We start from the raw sequence: 23,903 nt of genomic DNA, 5'->3' as shown, positions 1-23,903 counted from the left end.
TTACTCAATGTTAACATATAATATTGGTTATTGGGAAGTATACAGACGTTTTCAGGGGGGATTTTTTCTGGTAGGTGGGGGAGGGGTGTGTCGGGGGCTATATGGGAGGGTCTTTCCATGAAGGAAGTTTTCTTGGGGGAAGGGACATGGCTATGAAGGGGGCACCGGATTTCCCAGCATTATTAAAGAAAAATCAGAAATTAAATAAAAAAAAACAAGTTTTTCAACTGATCAACTGATTTTGATTAAGGGGTCATTCTTAAGGAATGGGAAAAAATTCGAAATTTAGCTTAAAGAGCAGGGTATTGACTAGGGGGCGAACCTCCTAATATACGTGTTAAAAATTTATGAATATAGAAGCTCGTTACGTAAGTTAATTCGTAAGTTACGTATATTTATTACTAATAGAAACGTTTGTAAATAAAATTAAACAAGTTTCGAGAAAGCCATTTAACCAAATAAAAGTAGAATTAATATGCAAATTTTGTTATAATTATTAATGTACGGTGAGCCAAAATCAAAAACTGCATTAATTCAAAAACGTTAAAAAATTAAATTAAAAAAAAACAAGTTTTTTAACTGAAAGTAAGGAACGACGTTAAAACTTAAAACGAACAGAAATTGTTCCGTAAATGAAGGGGGCTGTCCCCTCCTCAACGCCTCGCTCTTTGCGCTAAAGTTTGGCTTTCTCACAACTCTATTTTTTTAAATAATAAAACAATTTTAGCGTAAAGAGCGAGGCGTTGAGGAGGGGACAGCCCCCTTCATATACGGAATAATTTTTGTTCGTTTTAAGTTTTAACGTCGTTCCTTACTTTCAGTTAAAAAACGTGTTTTTTTTTATTTAATATCATATGCCGACCACTCAAGACTTAAAGTCAGGTTAATCCTAATGAAATATACCTATGGATGATAAAAATATAATTTTTTAGAATCAAATTTAGGTTATATATTTTCACATTGGGGGGGGGGGTAAGTATAGTGGGCCTGCATGTAAATTGTGTTAGGTGCATTTATTGGTACGTATTTAGAATCCAGAAAACACGCGATGAACCGCATCTAGAATCTAATGAAATCCAAATGAAAAACAGGTTTCCGCTGCTTGTGAGGTATTGCTCACTCCATGAAAAATGTTTAAATTTTAGTTTTTGGTGTTGAAGGGGTAAAAAAGGTACCTAGGTTAGGTTACGTATTTAATATATGCTATGCTTTACCCCGCCCCCTAATGTGCAAATATGTAGCCCAAATTTGTTTGTAAACTATTGTATTTTTGTCATACTTTGTTTTATTTCATTAGCATTAACGAAACTTCACTTCTCGTGTGTTTCCTGGATTTTAAATAAGTACCAAGTTATTCGGCATATTATTAAGTAAAAATTGTTTTCTAACTTCAAACCACAGTGCTTCAAACTGTCCAAACACTTTACCCCCCCTCCCCCTAATGTGCAAATATATAACTCAAATTTTATATTTCTCATCTATTCTGTCACTTCTCTTTGTCTTGTCTCACGCTAAGCTAAAAGATACAAACGAAAGAAATCGGTTCTACAATGCGTCAATGGATGAACAACTTGAATGGTCGGCGCTATATCATTCAAGTACCTTATACTATATATTTTATAGGAAAAATGTATATTTTTCTTCGAATGATAAAAAAAAAATAGAGCTTTGGTGCAGTGTTTTCCCTTGTAGAATGTAATTAAATCATTAGCGTTGAAAAATTGAAATAATAAAAACGTCAGATTTAGTCAAATATGTTCATGACGCAAGTCAAAGAATATGGGAAAATGACAAGGGAGGAAACTCAGGTTTATCTGTGGTAAAGTGAGTTTAAGGTTTTAAAGTGAGGTTATAGTTGATGCCTTATTTCTCCCTTTATAGGGGATATAATTATGGTCCTAAGGTAAATATAGCGTGCCTTAGGCTTTGACCTGACTAATTTGGCGTACCAATTGGGAATATTCGAGAGACTAAAATAACCTTATAGAGAGGTTTGATATAGTATAATAACTTTTATTATGCATCAAGGGAGACAATGGTACATAGGCATAATCATAATCAATTCATAATCAGTATATATGCATCAGCATAAAATACAATTAATAGTTAAATCATAAACACTTTCAATTTCCAAAACGATTATCTAGAACCCATATACAATATGCGTTGTGGCATTTTTAAATGCTTTTATTAAAATCAATTTATTAAAACTTAAAATGTCACTTTATTACAATACTCCTTTCCTTAAGAAGAGCCGTCTTAGCTCTTTAACTCTAGATTCAAAAGTTAATTTTGATTCCCACACTTGAACTAGTGCTAACACGTAGTCGTTATGTTTTAGGATCCTTTTCTTTTATAGATTAAACTATTTCATGATTCTTTTTAATAGTGGAAATTTATTCATATATTTTCTTTTGTTTACTTTTTTTGTTCGAATCTTGTGCATGTCTGTGTACCGACGCATTCTTTTTTTTGGCTGTTTTAAAGCTATTATTTTAATTATCGTGTGCATGTCTTTGTACCTATGGCTTCTTTTTTTGCTGTTGTAAAACCGTTGTTTCTGATCCTTTGCATCTGTGCACTGATGGTTTCTGTCTTTTTTTCCATTAGTTACACCATTTAAGGACAATACATGTTTACTTATTTACATGTTTAATTTTTTTACAAGAAAAAACTATGTTAGACGAACGTCCAAGTGTTTAACCAGCTAAGATTAATTTTACCCTCTTTGATCTGGCATTCCTCAGAAATAAAGAACAGCTACAAAGCATAAGTTACCACCCCCTTTAGGCAAAAGTGACCACCTTGTCATTGAGGTCAATTTAGCCTTCCACAAGATAACAAACGATTATATCAAGAAGACTTACACCGACTATGCAGCAATCAAAGGAGAGTTGAGTGGCATGGACTGAGGGTCTTTGCTTCAAGGGGAGGTAGATCAACAATGGATCAGTTTCTGAGAGAAGCTTACAATGCTCCAGAAAAAGCACACATCTACCAAATTCGTGCCAAATTCCAAGAAACCCCCACTCATGACCCCTCAGATACGTAGAGAACGAAACCGAAAAAGCCGATACCGGAACAAGTACCGCAAAATGGGAAAAGATGATCACTATGAGAAGTTTGCAAAGGCTGGAAATAAACTACGAATCTCACTTAACAACTCGATGTCCTAACAACTCCTTATTCAAACTTCGAGTCCAAGCTTACGGATGATAGCAAGAGAAACCCCAAGAGGTTCTGGAACTACGTATCTGGTAAAAATCATAGTAGACGTTCAATAAAGAAGCTGAAGAAACCTGATGGCTTGGAAGTTACTGACCTGCCAGAAATTGCTGAGTTACTCTACAAGCAATTTGCATCAGTGTTTACCAATGAACCTGATGGTTCTCTCCCCAACAGTCCGGCGTATGGTGTACCGAGCCTTATGCCACCTATCAAAATTTCTCCGGGGTCCATCACGAAGCGACTTGAAGTGCTATATGTTAACAAGTCAGCAGTGCCGGATAACATCCGCCCAAGGCTCCTAAGAGAACTGGCTAATGAGATCTCAACTCTATTATGTCAAATATTTCAGAAGTCCCTCGACTCAAAGACTGTGCCTTTGGATTGGAAGAGCTCTCATATTACACCAATATTGAAGAAAGGTGACAAGATAAATGCAGAAATTTTTTATCAGATGGGTTAGGAAAAAGAAGGTGTGTGGGGGGGATAGTTGCCTTCGGATCTCTTTTGACTATTAAAAAGTGAACTCGAACTTTCAATTTCCAATCAAATGAGCCCTCTCTGAAGTTTATACGAGCATCCCTTTCGTAAGAACCATATATGCCCCAGGGCATAACTTACAACGCCTGCCCCGGGCCTGGGGGGGTTGTCTCGACACCTTGGTTTTTGTTATCTGATTTTTGAACAATTTTTTAAAAAAAATTTTATCAGATACATTTGGGTAAAAAGTGGTTTGGGGGGGGGGGCTAGTTTCCCTCCAATCTCTTTTGACTCTCAAAAACTGAACTAAAACTTTCAATTTACAGTCAAATGAGCACTCTCTGAAGTTTATCCGAATATCCCTTCCATAAGAGCCATAAAGACCTCTAGGGTATAACTTGAAACGCCTGCCCCCGGGCCCGGGGGGTTTGTGTCGACACCGGAATTTTGTTATCAGATGTTTGAACTGTTTTTAAAAAATGGTTATCTCAAAATTTTTGACTCTTTTGACAAAATTTATGACTCTTAAAAGGGTACCAGAACTCTCGATCTCAAATCGAATGAGCCCCCTTTGAAGTTTATACGACGACCCCTTCTATATGAAGTGCCTCTGGGAAAACAGTTAATGGAGTTTGGGGGGGGGGGGCTAGCTGTCCTCCGATCACTTTTGACTTTTAAAATGTGAATTACACCTTTCAATTTCTAGTCAAATGAGCACTCTATGAAGTTTATGCGAGCATCTTTTCCATAAAAATCATGTATGCCCCTAGGCCATAACTTGCAACGCCTACCTACGGGCTCTGGAGGGCTGTGTCGACACCGGAGTTTTTGTTGAACTTAAAACTATTTTTAACAAAATGTCCATCTTGGTATTTTTATCTTATGCATTTAGGACGCGGAGGGGGTGGGGTTATTTTTATCTAATGCATTTAGGACGTGGAGGGGGTGGGTGTATTTTTATCTTCTGCATTTAGGACATGGAGGGGGGTGGGGCTTGTTCACTAAAAAGTGAACTTGAGTTCACTAAAAGTGAACTTGAAGTTTCAATTTCCAATCAAATGAGCCCTTTTTGAAGTTTATACGAGCATACCTTCCGTAAGAACCATATTTGCCCTCAAGGCATAACTTACAACGCCTGCCCCAGGGCCCTGGGGATTTATGTCGACACTGGAATTTCTGTTATATGATCTTTGAACTGTTTTTAACAAAATAGCTATCATAAAATTTTTATCGGATACATTTGGGTAAAAAGGGCGAGGGGGGGGGCTGGTTACCCTCCAATATCTTTTGACTCTTAAAAAGTGAACTAGAACTTTCAATTTCCAAAAAAATGAGTCCTCTCTGGATTATACAATAGTATGCCTTCCATAAGAACCATATATGCCCCCAGGGCATAACTTACAACGCCAATAATCTTAGCCTTCTGTTATATCAGTGTATCCTTAGTGTTTTTTTTTTCAAATATTGTTCTAATTTCTTTTTTTCATTTCAGTGGAAGGTGGGAATCCCTACGGAAATTTGGATAAAAGCGCATTGTTGGAAGGTGGGAATCCCTTTGGAAATTTGGATAAAAACGCATTGTTACTTGAAGCATCATCTTTATTCAATGAGACATCACTAAATACAAGAAAGTGCACTTTTTGTCTTGGAAAGATTCTAGTCCTTTTAAACCAGGTTAGTCGATTAGAAAATTCACTTAATTATTAATTATGCATTAGTAGGGATACTGTTTCACTGAAAAAAAAACACACATTAAAAATTGCAAACAAGTTAACACAGGCTGTTTGTCCCCTCCCCCTGGGGCCATCTGTGAAGGTGTTTGTTATGCCCTCATTTGGCCACCAAGATATTCTACAAAGGGTTTGCAATCTTTACTCTAAAACTAATCAAGGGTATTTGGTACAAACAGAGTAATAAAATTAATACTTTTGGAATCAAAAGAAAACAAGAATTCAATTGATATGTAAATAAAATTGAAAGATAAAAGGGATAAATATAACAAAACAGGTTATTTGATCATTCCAAAAATATATTCATGGAGGTAAGTTAATTTACTAATAATTTGAACTGTTTAATCTGGAATAATTTTGGTAATAACCCTAATTCTGACAATTAGTAGTGGCGTTTTCTAATTCTATAGCAATCAGGAAAGTTACTTTTTATAGAATTCTATGATGATAGATTTGGTTTTGTCATTTTCTGCTGCTTTTTCATACCTGCTCCGTATTTTTAAATCTTGAGTCTGCTAAGTGCTAAAACTGTCTAACTGTATATGAAAGTCTTGTTGATAAAACTTTATTCTTTTAGATGTGTATGGTTGTGTTTGTTCCCGCTCAACAATTTGAAAAATGAAATTTCATTTTTACTGTCCTTGGTAATGCAAGTAATTCTTATAACTAAGTATTTTTATGATACCATTTTATGATGCCTACTTTTTATTTGTCCAAGAAGGATCACCAAAAAGCATGCTTATTTGTAAACCTTTCTTTCATTATGGTGAGCAGGATCTAATTACATTTTTTACAGCTATTTAGAAAGCAGGTTGTCTGTAGCTGGGGTGGGAGGATGTCCTAAAGAAAGATTTAAGGGAAATGGGAACTTCCTGGGAGGATGCAAAGAGAGAGGCTTTGAATAGATTAAGATGGAAGAGGAGCATGTGTAGCGGTGTTGGCCTGGGGTGGTTTGGTACTGCAGTAAACTTTTAGTAGTAGTAGTTGTTGTTGTTATTTGATGTACAGGCAATCAAACCAGTAATTAACATTATCCATAGACAATTCAACTGCAAAATATAGTATATCTTCTTTGATCTTATAAAGCTGACAATAACAGCCTGTTTCTAGGCCATTGCCGACCTTTACGTTATCACTATAGCCACTGTTCTTAGTTATGTAACTTAACCAAGCTATCCACTCCGAAATAATTCACTAACCAATGTGACCTTGTCATCCTTAGTCTTCCAAAAATTCATTCCTAAATCTTTGAGAGTTTTTACTAGTCCGCTCAATACTATTGCCTCTCATAGTCTTTGCTGTCTTCTCAGGACAAAGCACAACAAAATAATTGCGTAAATAGGCATAAGAACCAACCCTTTTTTACTCAAGACTACTAAACTAACTTCCTACCTTACTAGCCATAATATCATCTTTGTACATAGCAGTTGCTTTACCTTGATTAATTGCCTACGGGGCAAAATTAAGGTCTATATTGGATCTGTTTGGTCAATGTCAAGGCTGGAAGAAGTTTCATCACTGTCTTGGGGCCCAGTGGAACGCCACGAGAGAGGTTTTTTTTTAGAGATACAGTTTGAGCCAGCTTAATGATGGTGACAACAAGGTACTTACCATTCGCCTGTGGTTTAAAGATGATACCACTGCACAACAGTAACTTTTTATAGAGTATGTAGGGTCGTGGGGTATGGCAAACAGCACAGCCTCCCAGCAAGACATTCATACGATGGAAAGTCACACTCATGTTTTCACGATGCATCATTCCACATCTTATCAAATCTTGATTTGAAGGAGGTGGATGCAAGTGGAGTCACCAAATCAATTTGAAGGCCTTTTCAGTCATTGTCACCATACTTGGAGAGGAAATGTTGCCATATTCATGTACAGGAAGTTTCAACTCTGTTTGCATGGGGCTTCCTGTATGGTGTTCACTTGAATATTTGGTAAAGAGGAAGTTGTTTTGCCATTTACTGTACATATGGACCAGCATTCTGTAACAACAAAGGCCTCTGTTGTATGGGAGATCTTATAGGTAGGCTATGTCCTTGTAGTGCTTCTCTGAACACCTTTGATTAGTCTAGCATCATTCCTATAGTAAAGAGAGGTAAAGCCCTGGACGAGATCCAAACAGATTTGATTTTAGCCTTATAAAGCCTTAAAACGAATGTGAGAGAGTGGCTAGCTTTGAGATTTTAGGTGAGCAAGGCTTGAAATTGCTAGTTGTCAATGGCTATGGAAATTCAGTTGTTAATTTATCAGCACCTCTAGATCTCTTTCTTTGGGGGCTTGGTCTTTAGCATTGAATTCCACTGTCAATTGAGATCTGACCTGATGTTCAAGTGATTGATATTGTTACTGCCAGAGTGAAGGAAGCGTGGTAAGGGAGGTAATGCTATAGCATACCTTACCTCCCTTACTCTTATTCATCACAGGTAGTGCCGTTTTTGTGCCTAGTTAAAGTAAAGCTAGTTTGTTCCTTATACTCCAAGTTAAGGGGTATAAGGCATAGCCGTTATGCGATAGCTGAATATTGGAAGTAAATTTTGTATTCTTAAGTGAACTTAAGAATAGTTTAGCACCTACTGGATAATTCCTTATTCGCTGGACAATGTGATTGAAGATATTTTAAGGTAACTTTATTATGAGCCTGAATTTCTGAGAAGATTCCGGTTTTGCATCCAGAAAGTTATGAGACATATAAACAACTTTAAATGTGTCTGAAAAGACTGTGATATGCAAGTGTAAGATATCTGCAGAATGTATTTTTTTCAGTTTATGGTAAGCCTAATTCAAACTCGCATGAAAGTTTATAATAAGTTTAATGTTTTGGTATGCAGAAATGGTTATGAATAATTTTAAGCCTTCCTGTTGATAGAGATGTGATTGCAATAAAACAAACGTCATCATCACAGTCATACGTCAGAGATAGACGGCAGATGTCATCTATCTTTACAAATCTTTTGCAAATAAACATGTCGCTTTCTTTTATTGAAAGAGCTTTTACCATCAATCTTCAAACTATTGAATATAATCCTTATATTTTGGATTCTTTGGTTGTAACACTACTAGCATAGATCAAGGTTTCAATAGTAAATCAAAGGTCATCAGAATTATCAACTCTTTCCAGATGTAGGTATAGTTTGTAAATACTAGCTGCAGAGTAAGAGGGATCTTACCTGAAAAGCGTTCAAGGGTTACCTCAAAAAAGAAAAATTCTGGGCTTGAAAATATTTTGAGGTAGCATATCCCAACCTGTAAGAATATTCTTGTTTCCTGCTACAAGTTCGACATAAGTATACCCACGTAGGTAATATTGAAGACTACACTACCTTTCCATGATGATAAATAGCAGTTCGAATAGAAATCAATCCTTTTATTAGACAGTAAAAAAAAAAAAAAATCAGAAAAAAACTGTTATTTATAGGTATATCCACGGTTATGTTTTACTACTTTTTCAGGGTGAATCTATGAGCAGAGCTGAAGCAACCAAAGTGTTCTTTGCTATTACAAAGCTTTCACAATCAAGAGATGTAGATTTAAGAAGAATGATGTATTTGGCCATCAAAGAACTTTCACAGATAGCAGATGGTGTGATTATGGCCACTCAAACTCTTATCAAAGATGTGACTGGTAAGGATGACAACTGCAAAGCCCCCGCTTTTAGAGCTCTTTTGGCTGTAACTGATGTAAGATTTTGACTTTTACTTTTTGTGTTAATTGAGTTTAATGTATTGAAAAAATTAAAAATATTAAGTAAATTACAGTGCTCCTTGCAATTCTAGCCTCCCGGGAGACATAAGAGCACATCAGGGAGATGGGAGAATTGACTTTTTCTGTCACATTTTCAGAGTATTTTTTGATTTGAAAAACGAATCCAGAGGGAATTTCAAAAGTGTTGTTTTGTACTAGGAAAAAGTGGAATCAAAGCTAACGAGTGATGTCAAAATTATTAACTTAAATCTCTTAGGATTGCAGAACATTAATATTCGGAAACTTGGAGAGAGAACATAAACCGTAAAGTGGCCAAATCGCAATTTTTAGCAATTTACTATAAACCGTAAAGTAGCCGTTTCGCAATTTTATGACGTGGAGAGACTGGTGAAATAGAGTCGAGGGCACTAGTGGTCAGAAAAAGTGAAGAACATAAAAAACAAGCTTGAACCCAAAAAAAAAACTGAATGAAAAATTTGTTCTCACCGCTCTTTCTCAAAACGAGATAAAAATGTTTTAGGCTATAGCTCCTAATGCTTTAAGAGTTCATCCCCAGGGGCATGCTTATTAGACATTTAATTTGATGACTATTAATACAGAATTTGTGCCCTTCGTTAAATGTAAAATCAACAGAAGAAGTCGGCCTATTATATTTCAGTGTTGATGGATGTCATGAATGCTATCCATTTGACTGCTACACATGACTATTAATGCAGAATTTGTGCCCTTCGTTAAATGTAAAATCAACAGAAGAAGTCGGCCTATTATATTTCAGTGTTGATGGATGTCATGAATGCTATCCATTTTATTATGTTTATATGTATATGAAAAACCTAAAGTCGTGTAATTGTTATCATTGCTATGACAAAAAAAGCCTTTTTGGCATTCTCCCACCACTGTCATTTATATAATTTACTATGACTGTATAATTTACAGGGATTTATACAATTTACTATTTACATAATTTATGTGATACACATAATTTATTTAATTTACTATTTATATAATTATATATAATTTACCGTGATTAGCTTATTATGTAATTTTTTATGAGCGTGGCCCAGAATACTTCTGCATGTTTTTTTTTTCTTATAGCTCCTTTTCTTCTTGTAGACTTCCATGATTCAGTCAATTGAACGTTATATTCGGGAGTCTCTTGTTAGCGAAAGCTCGTCAGCTTTAAGCAGTGCTGCTCTTGTTAGCTCAATGCACTTGCTGAAAACGTGTCCTGACATTGTGGGTAGATGGGCAAGTGACATTAAAGAAGTAGCTTTGTCCTCGGACAAGTAAGTATTTACAGTTAAAGTCTTTGGTTTAGACCCGTGATTCTCAACGTGGGGCACAGGCCCTACCTGTGATCATGGCAATATTTTGGTGGGCTATGTGCAGAATGTGCACCTTACTGCTTACAATCCTCTAGAGCCTTAATTAAAAATAACAAAAAAAACATGGGGTCCTTTGAATGACGTCGAATTCATATGTATTTAGACAAATATATACATGATAGTTTTGCAGTGACGTCACATGTTGTATAAAAAACGGTCTATATAGGCAAAAATTTAGTGTAATTTGTATATTATACTAGTAAAAATTAGTATAAAATATGCCTGGAGGATGAATCGGGAAAAGGTTCCTTCATGTGACTATGCCTAAAATATTGAGCAACAAAATTTAAATATTTAAATCAGGTGGGAAACAGTTGTTTAGACTTTTGCTCTGAGGGAGGGGGTATTAATGATTTCAGGATTTGAACGGGGCTAGAATGTCGATAATTTTCTTGAGCTTAGCTTAGCTTAGCTTAGGCTAAGCTGATTTTCTCTAAATGGACACAGAAAACCTGTTTTCATTACAGCGTGTTCGCTATAACACGTAAGGACAGAAAATAGAAGAATGATGAAGCTTAGAACTTGGATTTTAAATGGAAGTTGCCTTATAAAAAGCTATTTAAAAAGTTTAAATAAAGTTGATTTTCATTCGTCTTCGATTAGAAGTTCTATATCTAAGTCCCGTGTATTTAGTCAATAATAAATTAATGTGTTCCCTTTTTTATGTGTGTTCTTTCTTTCTTTCTTTTTTTTTTGGGGGGGGGGATAGGAGGCAGTAAAGACTTAATTCTATACTTTTATAGAGTATGCACTACTCATCTGAGGGCAGCCAATTTTTAATAGTATAGATCCCCGACAAGATCTTAACCTGGTCTTGACCAAACAGCTGAAACTTCTTATTAACATGGGTTTTCTGCACATCGTCAATTAGCTGATGGTATTGCGAGTTTTGATTTCAATAGATACAACAATAAAGGTATCTTCAGAGCATTGGGGGTTACATAGTTCTCTTCCTCCCCTCCCTGACTAATTTTTGCCTTTGATAATAATGACTCATAAAATTAACGAAATGGCAAATTTGTTTCGTGCAAAAAAAAAAAAACAACCTAAAACCCAAGAGGAAGAAGATTCGTTCCTAATTCGTGCGCCCTGAAACACAAACATATAAATGAGTGACTTAAAAACATCATCTAAAAATGTGTGTACTATGATCCTTATAATTTGTAATTTTGCTTATTATGTCATTAATTATGTATTCCTCTTTTCTTTTTCTTTTTTAATAAAACAATGCCTTTTTTCTTACAAAGCCTATTATTTTCTTTATGTTAAGCTCTGTCATTATGAATAAGAATGTCAAAAATATTTAATCTTTATTGAGGTCAGCATCATCCTTTGCCAAAAATTCTTATAAGAATATGTACCCAGGGATGGAGGAATGAATTCAAAGGTAACGCCGTATGAGGTAGCTGAAAAGCTGATTCCTTGAACGGGGTAAGTGCTGGAAAGTTACTGGTGATTCCTCATCTTATGTAGTAATGTTGGAGAGCTATACCTCTTATGTGTTGGACTCTGCAAAATCGTATTATGAATGTATGTAACCTTTGACCAGCTGAGGTTATGTCTTCCACGATTTAAATTTTCAAAAATCAATTCTATCTTGAAATGTAGGGTGTCAACAAACTTCTAAAAGAAGACTGATTTGAGAAGAAGTTTTAAGTTGAAGGAGAGTCTGTTTTATTGTAATTTTTGTGCTTTGAGCACAGCACTTTGTGCTTTTTAGCTTTATTATATATAATTTTTTTTCCAGCCAAATGGTTCAGTATCAAAGTGTTGCCCTGTATTATAATGCAAGAAAGGGGGCCAAGCAAGACGTAATGAAGATGTTTGAAAAACTACGCAATCGTCTTCATTCTCCCTATGCTATGTGCTTCCTGGTAAGATCCTTTTAATTCTTTTCCTATATTTCTTTCTTTCTTGTGTTTTATTTTAATTAAATTTGTCTTTCCATTTATTCTCCGATAGATATTCTATTTTTATTCTCTCCATGTATATTATTTGAAAGTATTTCTATTTCACCATTTAATATAAAAGTAGATCAAACCTGCAAGTTAGATACATAGATAGATTTACTCAGTAATACCTTTCAACAGTAAAACCAAATGTATCTTCCTATACACCCCCCTCCCCAGTAGAGGAAGACGAAAATTATTGTCGCAAAAACTCCAATAAGTTTTTGGAGTCCCTAGTTAAATTTTGAGTCACTAATTAGTTTATTAGAAACTAATTCTGTTTAAGAGTACAATATAAAATTAGATCAAACCTACAAGTTAGATATATAGATAGAACAAATGTATCTTCGTATACCCCCCCCCCTCCCTTAGAGGGAGACGAAACTTATTGGAGTGAAAACGGACAGAAGAAACGGGGATTCCAGAAATAGCCTTATTATGGAAATAGTTTGTTGGCGATTGAATGTCATAACACTAAATTGCTGTTTACAATTCTTTGAGCTGTTTGAGATTAAGTATATTTATAAAAAGGGAAAGAGTTTGGGTTTCCGAAATATTTAGAAACTTTCTAGGGCGATGAACAGGAATTCAAGAATTTTTACTGCCTTTTTCTGGATTTTCTGTAGGGATTGTAAGTGAGTCGTATTTTTTTTTTTGCAATAAAAGATAATTTTCAAAATGGTATTCAGCAATGGGATGATGCACGGTTTTAAGAATGGAGAAAGAGAACGCATATTTTAGCTTATGATTGCAAGGAAATTTATTGTGAGAGTTAATCTGTCCGAACTATTTCCAGATTAAGACAGGATTTTGGCTTTAATTGGTGATAAGGAGAAAGGGTTGGCTATTTTGAGAGTGTTTTCAACTATAATAAGGTATAGAAAACAATGAGATAATTTTTGATAATTTATAAGCGAAAGACTACGTCCTTACTAACGAGTGGCAAAGGTGTTGAAAAATTTAAAAATAATTGCCATGCTGGTCCTGATAGAAGCTAGGGTAAATGGATTTTTGTAGTGGTGAAAATAGATTTATAGACAACGTGCGCTGGAAATAAGAATAATTTTACAAATTTGAGTTATTTTTAAGGAAAATTTTATTAAAACTTTTATATCGAGTCCTTGTAGTAATTATTGAGATGTTAGCTAGATTTTACTTCTTGAGAGCCTTCTTGAGGGTGTGTCCAACTTTGATAAGGTTCTAGAGAATAGTAAAAAAAATAATAAGATGATTATTGATATTTAGTAAAGGAAAGAAGACCTCTTTACTATAGAGTAGAGACGGTATTGAAAGAACTGGAAATAGTTACCATGGATTTCTTAATAGATGCTAGGGTGAATTACCTTAGCGTCTTTACTTTGGAGAAGTTTGCGAAGCAGTTAAAAGGATTTGAAAGAATTACTGCTGGTCCTAATAAACGCTAGGGTAATGAGTTTTTGAAACCTGGCCTTATAGATAACGCGCTGAAAATATGAATATCTATATGAAATATAAATATTTTTAAATTAGTTGTTTTTAGGGAAACTTAATTAAACCCTTTATGGTGAGTACACGTAGTAATTCTACATATGTTAACTTGGTTTTGCTGTGAATTTTTGCACATTTGTAATTTTTAGACTTTGTCTCCAAATCCCCCTTTGTGCTCAAAACTCGTAGAAGGAAAAATCAAAAGACTCAGATTTTTTACTGTTTTAGTCATTGATAGTTTTAGTAGGCCGACTCGTTTTGTATTTGTTTTAACTGGTTAAAACTAGTAGTTTGTGAGAGGGGTGAGATGTAAGACTTAAAGGGTCCTAAAACAGAGGCTTTTTGTGCTTACAACTCGCTCGTGGGTTCCCCGAGTGAGATGAGATTAAAGAATGAGAGGTAATAATAGGGGTTCTGGAAACAGTGTGACATGGAGCTTTTGTAATTCTCAGTGTTTAACTCTGAAAAGTATGTAGTACTAGTTAGGTAAGAGTAAGTCTACTATCAACTGTTTCATAATATGTATTTCTTTTAAAGATTCGTATCGTTGCAAAGTGGATTCAAGATGGGGACGATTCCGAACATTTAATGGATTTTCTGCGAACTTGCACCCGTCACAAATCAGACATGGTTGGGTATGAAGCAGCAGCTGCTATTGTAAATTTGAAAAATCAGCCCTCAGACTCTCTCAAGGCAGCTGTTTCGGTTTTGCAGTTGTTTTTGGCAAGCAGCAAGGCTGTTTTGAGATATGCTGCTGTTAGGACACTGAATATGGTGGGTTTCCTCATTCACTCTTTTCTCTATCCTTAAAAATATCTCTTTTTTATGTCTATCCCTAAGCAACAATGCCACATCCGGTTAATTTCTGTCAAAATGTAATTGCAAAATGGTGTTAGATGATGTTTTTAGCTTTTGTTCTCGGCGGGCTTTTCAAATCGAAGCATTACAAACTAGATTAATACAGACGTTAAGATATGTTTATGGAGGGAACTCAGTATCTCGGTCTGGAACATGCATGGAACTCTAGTAATGACGACACAAGCAGAAGGTTTGCTGTATCTTCTATTTTCTCCTTATATCCCATTATTTTGCTGCATTTATCATCTAATCCAAATGTTGTTGGTTTTTTTCAAATTTGACCCCACCGCCATAATAATTCTACCTAAGGGCAAGGTCGTGTCCCGGGGGGCTACTATTTGCCCCCCCCCCCCATTCTGAAATCTCGTCTGACTCGTAAAAAGGGAACAAAAATGCATATAAAGATATTTTTGATGTGTTTTTTTAATCTCCCCCCCCCCACCGATCAACAATCCTGGATACACCCTTGCCTACAGGCCAGGTCAAGCAGCGGGTTTTTGTTAACGCTCTTTAATAAAATTTACTACAAAAATATATTAAAAGTTACGTTTCTGCCCTTCCAGCTAATATGACAGCTTCAGTTGGAACAAAAAAATTAATCTCTAGTAACTCTTTATTAAACCTGGAATGCGCCCATAGTCAAAGATTTCACGGATATTCTCTCTACAAAATTCTCTGTATGGTAACTAGTGGATCCTTAACTAAAGCCGTGCTAACAGTTACCGTGTACTTTGTGCTTATTGATCTGCTCTGGAATTCTTTACTGTGATGGTTAAGGAGTAAAGGTATATGCAGAACTAATATCAAAATTTGTATAAGGTAGAAACTTTTTGCTAATTTACCAGATTCCTAATTTTCTTAACATATTATGGGATTTTGTCTTTAACAAGCATCAAAGCGAAGAAGCTCTTAATAAAAAAAACGATAATTATAATTTTTAGACCGGTCATGATTACATTCTCTTGTTTAATGTCATGTAACTAGTTGACCTTAGTTCGCCATGGTTTATGTCGCATAACTAGTTGAACATCATTCGTTATTCTATTGGTTAATCGATTCATTTAATGAACTTTTATTATGCCAACTTGAATAACTTCTTTATTAAGCAATTGTTCTAGATAGTTTTTTCCAAAAATAGCGACGAAGACCACACTGCCTTTCCATCACAAACAACAAAAGTACGAAGAACAAAAGGGAAATCTTTTTGTAAGACAGTGGAGATACTTTGAATGAATATAGTCCTGGTTGAACTTCGCTGAAGTAATGATGCTAGGATTGTTTTGAAAAAATTTCCACTTTTTTGGTTTTATTGGTCGCATGTTGTTGTGAGTCTTTTTTCTTTTATATATTTTTGTCTTGCTGAGGACGGCCCTTGGACATAGGGCCGAAATATTCATTCAAATTATCTCCACTGTCTTACAAAAAGATTTCCCTTTTGTTCTTCGTACTTTTGTTGTTTATAGTTTTTTCCTCTGAACAAGTAGCACAGGGGGCTTCCCTGTGCACAGACATAGCTTCACATTTACGCTGGTTTCAAGAATGATTCAGAACTTGGACGAAGGTCCCAATTTAAATATGGGTACTCAAGTTTCATATCCCCTCCTTAGAAAATGGCCCTTAAACAATCCCCCCCCAACCAAAAAAGTTTGGGAGAAGCGGCTTCTCCCTCCTGGAGGGGTTGGGTATAACTAGAAAATTTCTAAATTTACTATTGTCTTAGTATTGTCAAGGTATGGAATCTGAATTTGTTTATCTTCTCCCTTGCTTTGTTAACATAGAAACTGTATTATATATATTTTTAGGCATCAATAATCCATCCTGATATAGTCAACCAATGCAATCTATATTTGGAAAGTCTTTGCAGCGATAGTAATCGTTTAGTGGCAACTCTGGCTAATACAACCCTACTGAACACATGTAATGAGTCATCTGTAGACAGGCTAATGCGCCATATTTCAAATTTTGTTTCGGATATTTCAGATGAATTGAAGATTGTGGTAGTACAAGTGAGTTAACTATCATGTTAAATACTGACTGGAGTTGAATTTTGCTCGAATTACATTGAGGGATTCCAAGCCAACAGAGACTAGGAACCCAAGTAATAAAAAAAAGATGCTGATTTAGGTCATATGCTTCTAACTTATTAAAGGACTGATATCTATAGTCTCTGCTTGACTGACTAATAAGCAATCCATGTGGCGTATCCAAGATAAGATAGACCCAATAGCCCAAAAAATCAACAGAGAGAGAAAAGGATTTATTTACAAAACACATAATCTACAAAAATATTACTACCTCCCCTAAAAAGCAAAGCTTGTCCAAGGGGGAGGTAGAGGAAACCAAATCCTTAAAAATAAAATAACACTTGGCCACTGACACCATCAATACCATCACACCAAACAATAAATATAAAAAAAACATTTATACTTTACTTTTCCTCCGGGAAAAACAATAAACAACAAGTATAAAAAACGTTACTTCTCTACTTTTCGTATTGTTTTAGTATTACAACCTCCAATAAATAAATAAAAACTAATAATCAACAAAAAGCAGTTCCTTAATGTTTTTTCTAGATATATGGGGTCAAGTTGAACATATACTCCCGAAAGAACACAAGACGAACATGCACTGAAAATATATGAAAACAAAACCCCTCTCTGTCTAAGTCTGGGAGGAACAGGTTTACTTCCGAAAATCAGGCTGATTCCGGTTTTACGTAAGAATTAAGGTATCAAAATTTCAATACCCAAATTATTGAAGTGTGAGTCCTAAGCTCAATCAAAGAATGTTGATCTATAGATGAACAATACTATCTCAAGCTTTTGACACATCAACCGCACATGTGTACAAGACCCCTTGGCATCGGCTTGTCTTAGAAGAACTGAAAGGGCTCGGTGAGCTTATTGGCAGCTAATACTTTCTTAAAAAAAGCTGATTAGCATCCAGTGGTGTCAATTCACGGAAACTTAAAGGGGTAAAATGTTTTCTCTCCAAATTTTGGGCTGGGTGGGGGGGGGGATGCAATTTTGTTGTTTTTAATTTTTAATGCAAAAATACAAAAAAAAAACATTTTTCAATGAACATCCTCCCTGGAAATGGATATTTTTCCCAAATTTTACATGCCCTCTGCTTCTCCTTCCTCTCCCCCAATTGACGCCATTGATAGCGTCGTAATAAACTAAGTCAGTAAAACGTGGTAATGAAACTTACTCTTGCTAATATTACAAGCAACTATTGCTAATGTACAGTAATCTGTGCCCATGAATTGATCAGAAAGTCCCCTAGGATAATATATGCCTTTAAGTGCCTAGTTTCATGCTCTCGTGTCTTTTAGGCTAATTTTCTAATCACCGTCCCTAGGAAGCTTTATAGCTTGAACTAAGCTGATAATTTAGTGAAATGTTAAATTTTGATTTGTGGCCAGACTAATTGTGTTCTTTTTTTCACTCCTATGCATGTTCCATTTTGGAAATTTTTAATTGTACAGTTGTTGCACTTTGTATGTGTTGACCTATGTTATAAATATTTTACTGATGTTTTACAGAACATTCGTACGTTGTGCCGTTTCCCAAAGAAGCATGGTTCTCTTTTGTCCACTCTTGCCAGTTTCCTCTGTGAAAAGGAAGGCCTGGAATATAAGAGTGCCACAGTTGATACATTTATTGCAATTATAGAAGACAACCCAGAAGCCAAAGAACTAGGTAGAGTCTTCCTTCTATTCCTCTCTCTTGCTCTCTTTCTCTCCCTCTATTGCTGTCTCTCTCTTCCTCGCTATGGCTCTCTCTCTCCCTCTCCATTGCTCTCTCTCTCTCTCCCTCTCTATTTCTATCTCTTTCCCTCACTTTTGCTCTCTCTCTCTCCCTCTGTTGCCGTCTCTCACTCTATAGCTCTCTCTCCCCTCTCTATTGATCTCTCTCTCTCTATATATATATATATATCTATATAAATATATCTCTCTATACCTATCTCTCTCTCTTTCTCTCTCTCTATCTCTCTCTCTCTCTCCCTATCTCTCTTTCTCTCTCTCTATCTCTATCTCTCTTTAAGGTCAGTCGATTATGCATTAGTTTCTTGATCTAACAGTGACTGCTCCAAGCCTCCAATTTGGAGTTTTCTGAACCTCCCAACCAAAAAAAAAGAAAAGGAATGAAGAAGAGTATATCCTATGGGGACTTTGTGTAGTGTTGGCACTTCCCGTTTGCTTTTCAGCTGAATTTTGTCTTAATTGTGCAGTTTCCTAAAGCGGTGACATTTATTCTTCTCTTTCTCAATATCGGTAGTTGTACTTCGACTTAAGGGGTGATTACCAGATTCAAGTCTTAGCTAACTCAAGATAATTTTTCACTGTTTGGGAATGTGAAATTACCTCAGGAGGATACATATTAAGTTCGCCAAGTCACAAAAATGTGGGTAGGGTGGGGGTTATTTTCCAAATTTAGTAGCTGTGCAATTTTTTTTTTTTTTTTTTTTTTTTTTTTCATTGAAAATAACAAGAAAAAAAATAAAAACTGAAGGTATCTTCCAAAACCGAATGGGGGGATTGCGCATGACCTTCTAGAGTGTTTGTGTGAGGATTTTGTTTCTATTAAATGGACATTTGAAAAAGAATCTATTTTCCGGAAATGGAGGGGGGGGGGTTATATATTCTAGGTGAAAATAAAACTGGCCTTTTCAAAATCTAGGGGGTACTGGCTTCTCTCCAATAGGTGCCCCTGGTAAACGGACAAGAGATGTAGGCACGTTTGAAGTGGAAAGGAGACTTTGGGTTCTTCTCCCTGGAACTCTCTACATTGTTTCGTTTTTTCTGTGATATATTATATTTTCTGTATAATTCACCAATTTCAAGTGTTTTGAAGTCCCCCTCCCCTAAAAAATATCAAAGTGCCACCACCCTTGTTGTAAATAACTAACCTTTTACTGAATACATAAATAGAGCGCCAGTACTTGCTTTTATAGATTTTGAGTTGGTCTTGCGTTGCATGACACTAAAGAATTTATGTAGTTTAAAAGACTGGAGCAGCATGTATTACAAAAATCTTAGGCATGGAATAAAAAAAGGGAATTAGATCTTTAACAGTGCTGCCTAACTGGTTGTCTTTTTTTTTTTTTTTTTTTTTTTTTTTTTTTTTTTTTTTTTTTACATTATCCCATATGTATCTTTTGTCCACCCCAGAAATACCTCTCAGCATGTCCCTAGTATTGCCTTTTTTTCTTTCTTTTTTTTGTCATTTTACCCTAAGTACAGAGGTTTTTTCATTTTAGGTCTCGTTTACCTGTGTGAGTTTATTGAAAACTGCAAGCATACTTCTTTAGCAGTGCGCATACTGTACCTGTTGGGCCAAGAAGGTCCAAGAGTGAAAGACCCTCGTCGCTACATTCGTTATATTTACAATCTTACTCAACTCGAGAATTTCGCTGTTCGTGCTGCTGCTATTTCTACCCTCGCTCGCTTCGGGGCACTCTGTCAAGACGTTTTGCCAGATGTCTTAGTTTTGTTGGATCGCTGCAAAATGGATCCTGATGATGAAGTGCGCGACAGAGCAACGATGTTTCGCTTTTTATTAACTCAATCTAAAAAAACGGAAATATTGAGCAAGCTTGAAGTATCTCTTCCAATACTCGAGAAATCTCTTCTAGCGTATATTGAAGCTGGAGATTTTGACAGGTCATTTGATATGGGAACTTTACCGTTAGCACTGGCTGAGCGATCTCCTAGTATTGAACCGATTTTAGCTGCTAGACCAAAACAAGTTCAGCCTGACTTACCACACGAAAGTTTTAAATTTCATCTAAACTTCCCCGAATTTGCCGCTTACGGTCCCCTTTTTAAGAGGTCAGATCCAATCATACTTTCTGATGGTGACATGCACTGTTACGTAAAGCTTATTAAGCATGTTTTCGATAAACATATTGTTTTAGAATTTATTTGCGTTAACACGATGGATAAACAAATCCTTGAAAATGTGTCTGTCGAACTTGAAGTTTCTGATGAGTTTAAAGTAGATGCGTCAATCCCATGCCCAACCCTTGAGTATAATATAGAAGGTAGAGTGTATGTTAGTTTAGCATTCCCAGAATCAATGAGTATTTCGGTTGGTTCCTTCCCTGCCAAGTTATTGTATTTACTTAAAGAATTCAAAAGTGGTAACCCAAATTGCGACGTTCTGGAGCATTATCCAATCAATTGTGTTGAGATTGAAGTGTCTGATCACTGTAAGAAGGTTGAGGAATGGGATTTTTGGGAATATTTCGAAGAATTCTTCGTTGATAATTTGTGGGAAAAGTTGGGAAAAGGCTGCGAAATCACTAAGACTTTTTTGCTCAAAGAGCCAACGCTTAAGGATGCTGTGTGGAAAGTCGCAAATCACCTTGACTTAAAGCCGTGCATGGACAGTGACTCTATGCCACCACCCGCATGTGTTCGAAACAGTGCTGGAGTAAATTTGGATGTAGAAACCACCCACACACTTGTTCTATCTGGGTTGCTTCGGGGAGGACATAGTGTTCTTGCTATTGGCCGAATGAATTTCTCAGAAGATTGGCCAGATTCAGAAGAAGGGATTGCTATTAAACTTGTTTTGCGATCATCCTCTACAGAAATTAGTGAACTCATTGCCTCTACTATTGAATGATTGGTTTTAAAGGTTGTGTGGTTGATTGCTCTTGATTTTTTTTTTCGAACATGGCATACAATAACAGTTTTTTTGCTTGTTTCACTCTTAATGGACATCTAATACAAAATTTTATTGCTAATTATGTTTATGCTTATGAATGGCTAGGGATAGACTGAAAAGTTTGCATTCTTGTGTTCCGTACAAACTAGACTGAGTAGGATTTTGTTGGTGGGAATTATTTTTCTCCATGTAGAAGAGATATTTGATTGGACATGGAGTACTATTTCTTCTAAAATGTAAAATTTACTGCAGCTTCCTTTTGTTCAACAAACTATTAAGGCTTTATTTCATCGGTAAGACCCCAAGTTCTTGGCTTTAGTTTTTTTTTTTATACAATATTACAAACACGCCAAAATGTTGGTTTATTCTCACTTCCAAAATGCTCACAGAAGAAATGAGCAGGGTCGTTCTGCCAATCACAGAGGAAATGCTTAATAGAGCAACTTTGTTTATTACAAATAATAGTTTCCTGTTTGAAAGATGAACTGCTGAGTTTAAAGTAAGTTGAAGCTTATTTTTTAACCTATCTTTTTTTACTTTTTTGCTTTCTTTTTGTAAAAATGGACTTCTTTTTTAAAATATTTTTTTAGAGATTTTCAGTCAGGATTCACATAGCGACATCGCTTGGCAATTTTCTTTGCCAATATTTACTGTCTTCTTCGAATTATGACCAAAAATGAACTATTTTACAGGGGTGGGTGCAAGGGTGTCACCAGAATTCGCTTAGAGAAGGGGTGCACATACGGCAAGAAACAAACCTTTTTACTACCACACCTACATACCACAATATATTTTGTAAATATTATGCGGAAATCTTTCCGCATAATATTGGAGATGGAGGATTTCGAAAAAAAGGAAAAGCCTTAAATGGATTTTAAGATTTGAAAGCTGTGGGGAGTAGGTAGTTTCATTTTTCATTTCAATTTGAATCATGAGAAAGTTAGAAATGAAAAAAGTAGTTATTATCATATAATATCTAATACATTACATATTACTAATAACGTAATAAGAGAAAAAGACGATAAATCCATCTGAAGGTAAATTTTAATGTAAGAGTACACGCTTCTTTGATGTATATTTGTTTTAAGTGATCTTAAGCATGGAAGGAAGTTATAATCTAAGAGATTCACAGAACAACTAACATTTTCGGTGGTGTTAAAGCAAGGGTTTTAAACTTAAGGTGAGTATAAGAACAAGCATGAGCACAACAAAGATATTTAGGGGACAAAGGTTTAAAATTTACCGAAAGACACTTTTTTTGGAAAATTTTTTTGAAGTTTCGAAATGCCTATAAATTTCGTTATTCCTTTTGAGTCATTTTAAATGAGCCACTCGTTAGCTTTTAACTGTTGACACTTTTAAGAACCAATTTTAATTTTTACCATTTTTATTTTTATTATGATTATGAAAAACAAATTTGTTAAGAAAAAAAAACGAGGATAATTCCAGCCAGTGAAAAAAGGAAAGATGTATTTTTGGTCGAGGCCTCCGCTTGACTCTTTTCAGATTATAAAGACAAAAAAAATCCCGTGACAGTCCTTGCGGCAAAATAATTACTTTTGTGTACTGAGGACGGTCGAGCAGATGTCTCGACCGAAATATTTTCATTTTTTCACTGGCTTGAATTATCCTCGTTTTTTCTTCTTCGTGATTTTTTACCTTTGTCATGAATACCCAGTATGGTCTTGGAAATTATTTATTATGATTAGCATTTTTTATTTAAAATCTTCTGCCTACTGGTAAACTTTCGTCATATGGTTTGAAAAGCCATCCTCTAGCTTGTTCAGACTTATGAAAGTAATTTGCCAAACATCTGGCTGAACTGTTAAGCAATAGAATTGGCTCTAGGCAGTTTGGTACGACAGCTTCCAGATTAGAAACCAGACCAAAAAAAGTAGATGTCGCAAATTCTGGGGACAGCAGCTTCTTCCCGAGTGTCCATATAGTGTTAAAGATATTGTCTACGTCGCCCATTCCTATCAGTACGGCTGGAAGTAGTTTTTCTAACTTAGGAAGATTGAGAAATGTCGTAAAAATTTCATGACAGAGACATGAAGAAATGACTTAATTTTTCGTAGAAATAGACAGGGGCCTCCCGGGGAGGGGTATGACGCCCCCCCAATTTTTGGCATTCGGTAAAATTTTCGCCTAAGGTTAAATTCGACATAAATCAGGTAGCGGTTTGGTAAAATTTTGGAAGATCCCCCCCCCCCAATGAACTGAGGCTCGGTACGCTCCTAGAAATGTATAAAGGAAAAAATTGCTTTGTGAAATAAAATCATTAAGCTCTCTTTACTTGACTTCCAAGCTTAATACCTTTCTATAGCTGACTAAGATCTTACAATTGCATACTTTCCATAAAGTAGATTTGCAGTTTTGTTGACTGTAGGAAGTCCTAACCCTCTGTGTTCATTTAGAGTGCTGGGT

At 35.6% G+C, this 23,903-nt stretch overlaps 1 protein-coding gene across 1 annotated transcript in view; it reads left to right on the top strand.

Moving 5' to 3' along the window:
- Positions 1-21,555, top strand: part of LOC148950914 (coatomer subunit gamma-2-like) — a 92,277-nt gene extending 70,722 nt beyond the window's left edge. Inside the window, exons 5-12 of the mRNA XM_089090949.1 lie at positions 5,198-5,379; positions 8,891-9,118; positions 10,257-10,429; positions 12,276-12,402; positions 14,482-14,718; positions 16,605-16,808; positions 18,347-18,503; positions 20,065-21,555. Coding sequence (XP_088947075.1) covers positions 5,198-5,379; positions 8,891-9,118; positions 10,257-10,429; positions 12,276-12,402; positions 14,482-14,718; positions 16,605-16,808; positions 18,347-18,503; positions 20,065-21,434 — 2,678 coding nt within the window. The 3' untranslated portion in view covers positions 21,435-21,555. The remainder of the gene's footprint in view (positions 1-5,197; positions 5,380-8,890; positions 9,119-10,256; positions 10,430-12,275; positions 12,403-14,481; positions 14,719-16,604; positions 16,809-18,346; positions 18,504-20,064) is intronic.
- Positions 21,556-23,903: the final 2,348 nt, after the last annotated feature.

The sequence above is a fragment of the Artemia sp. Qi Xiang Cuo genome, chromosome 6 (assembly GCF_049724085.1).
Source record: "Artemia sp. Qi Xiang Cuo chromosome 6, ASM4972408v1, whole genome shotgun sequence".
Classification (NCBI taxonomy): Eukaryota; Metazoa; Arthropoda; class Branchiopoda; order Anostraca; family Artemiidae; genus Artemia; species Artemia sp. Qi Xiang Cuo.
This window is presented reverse-complemented; position numbering and strand designations above follow the sequence as displayed.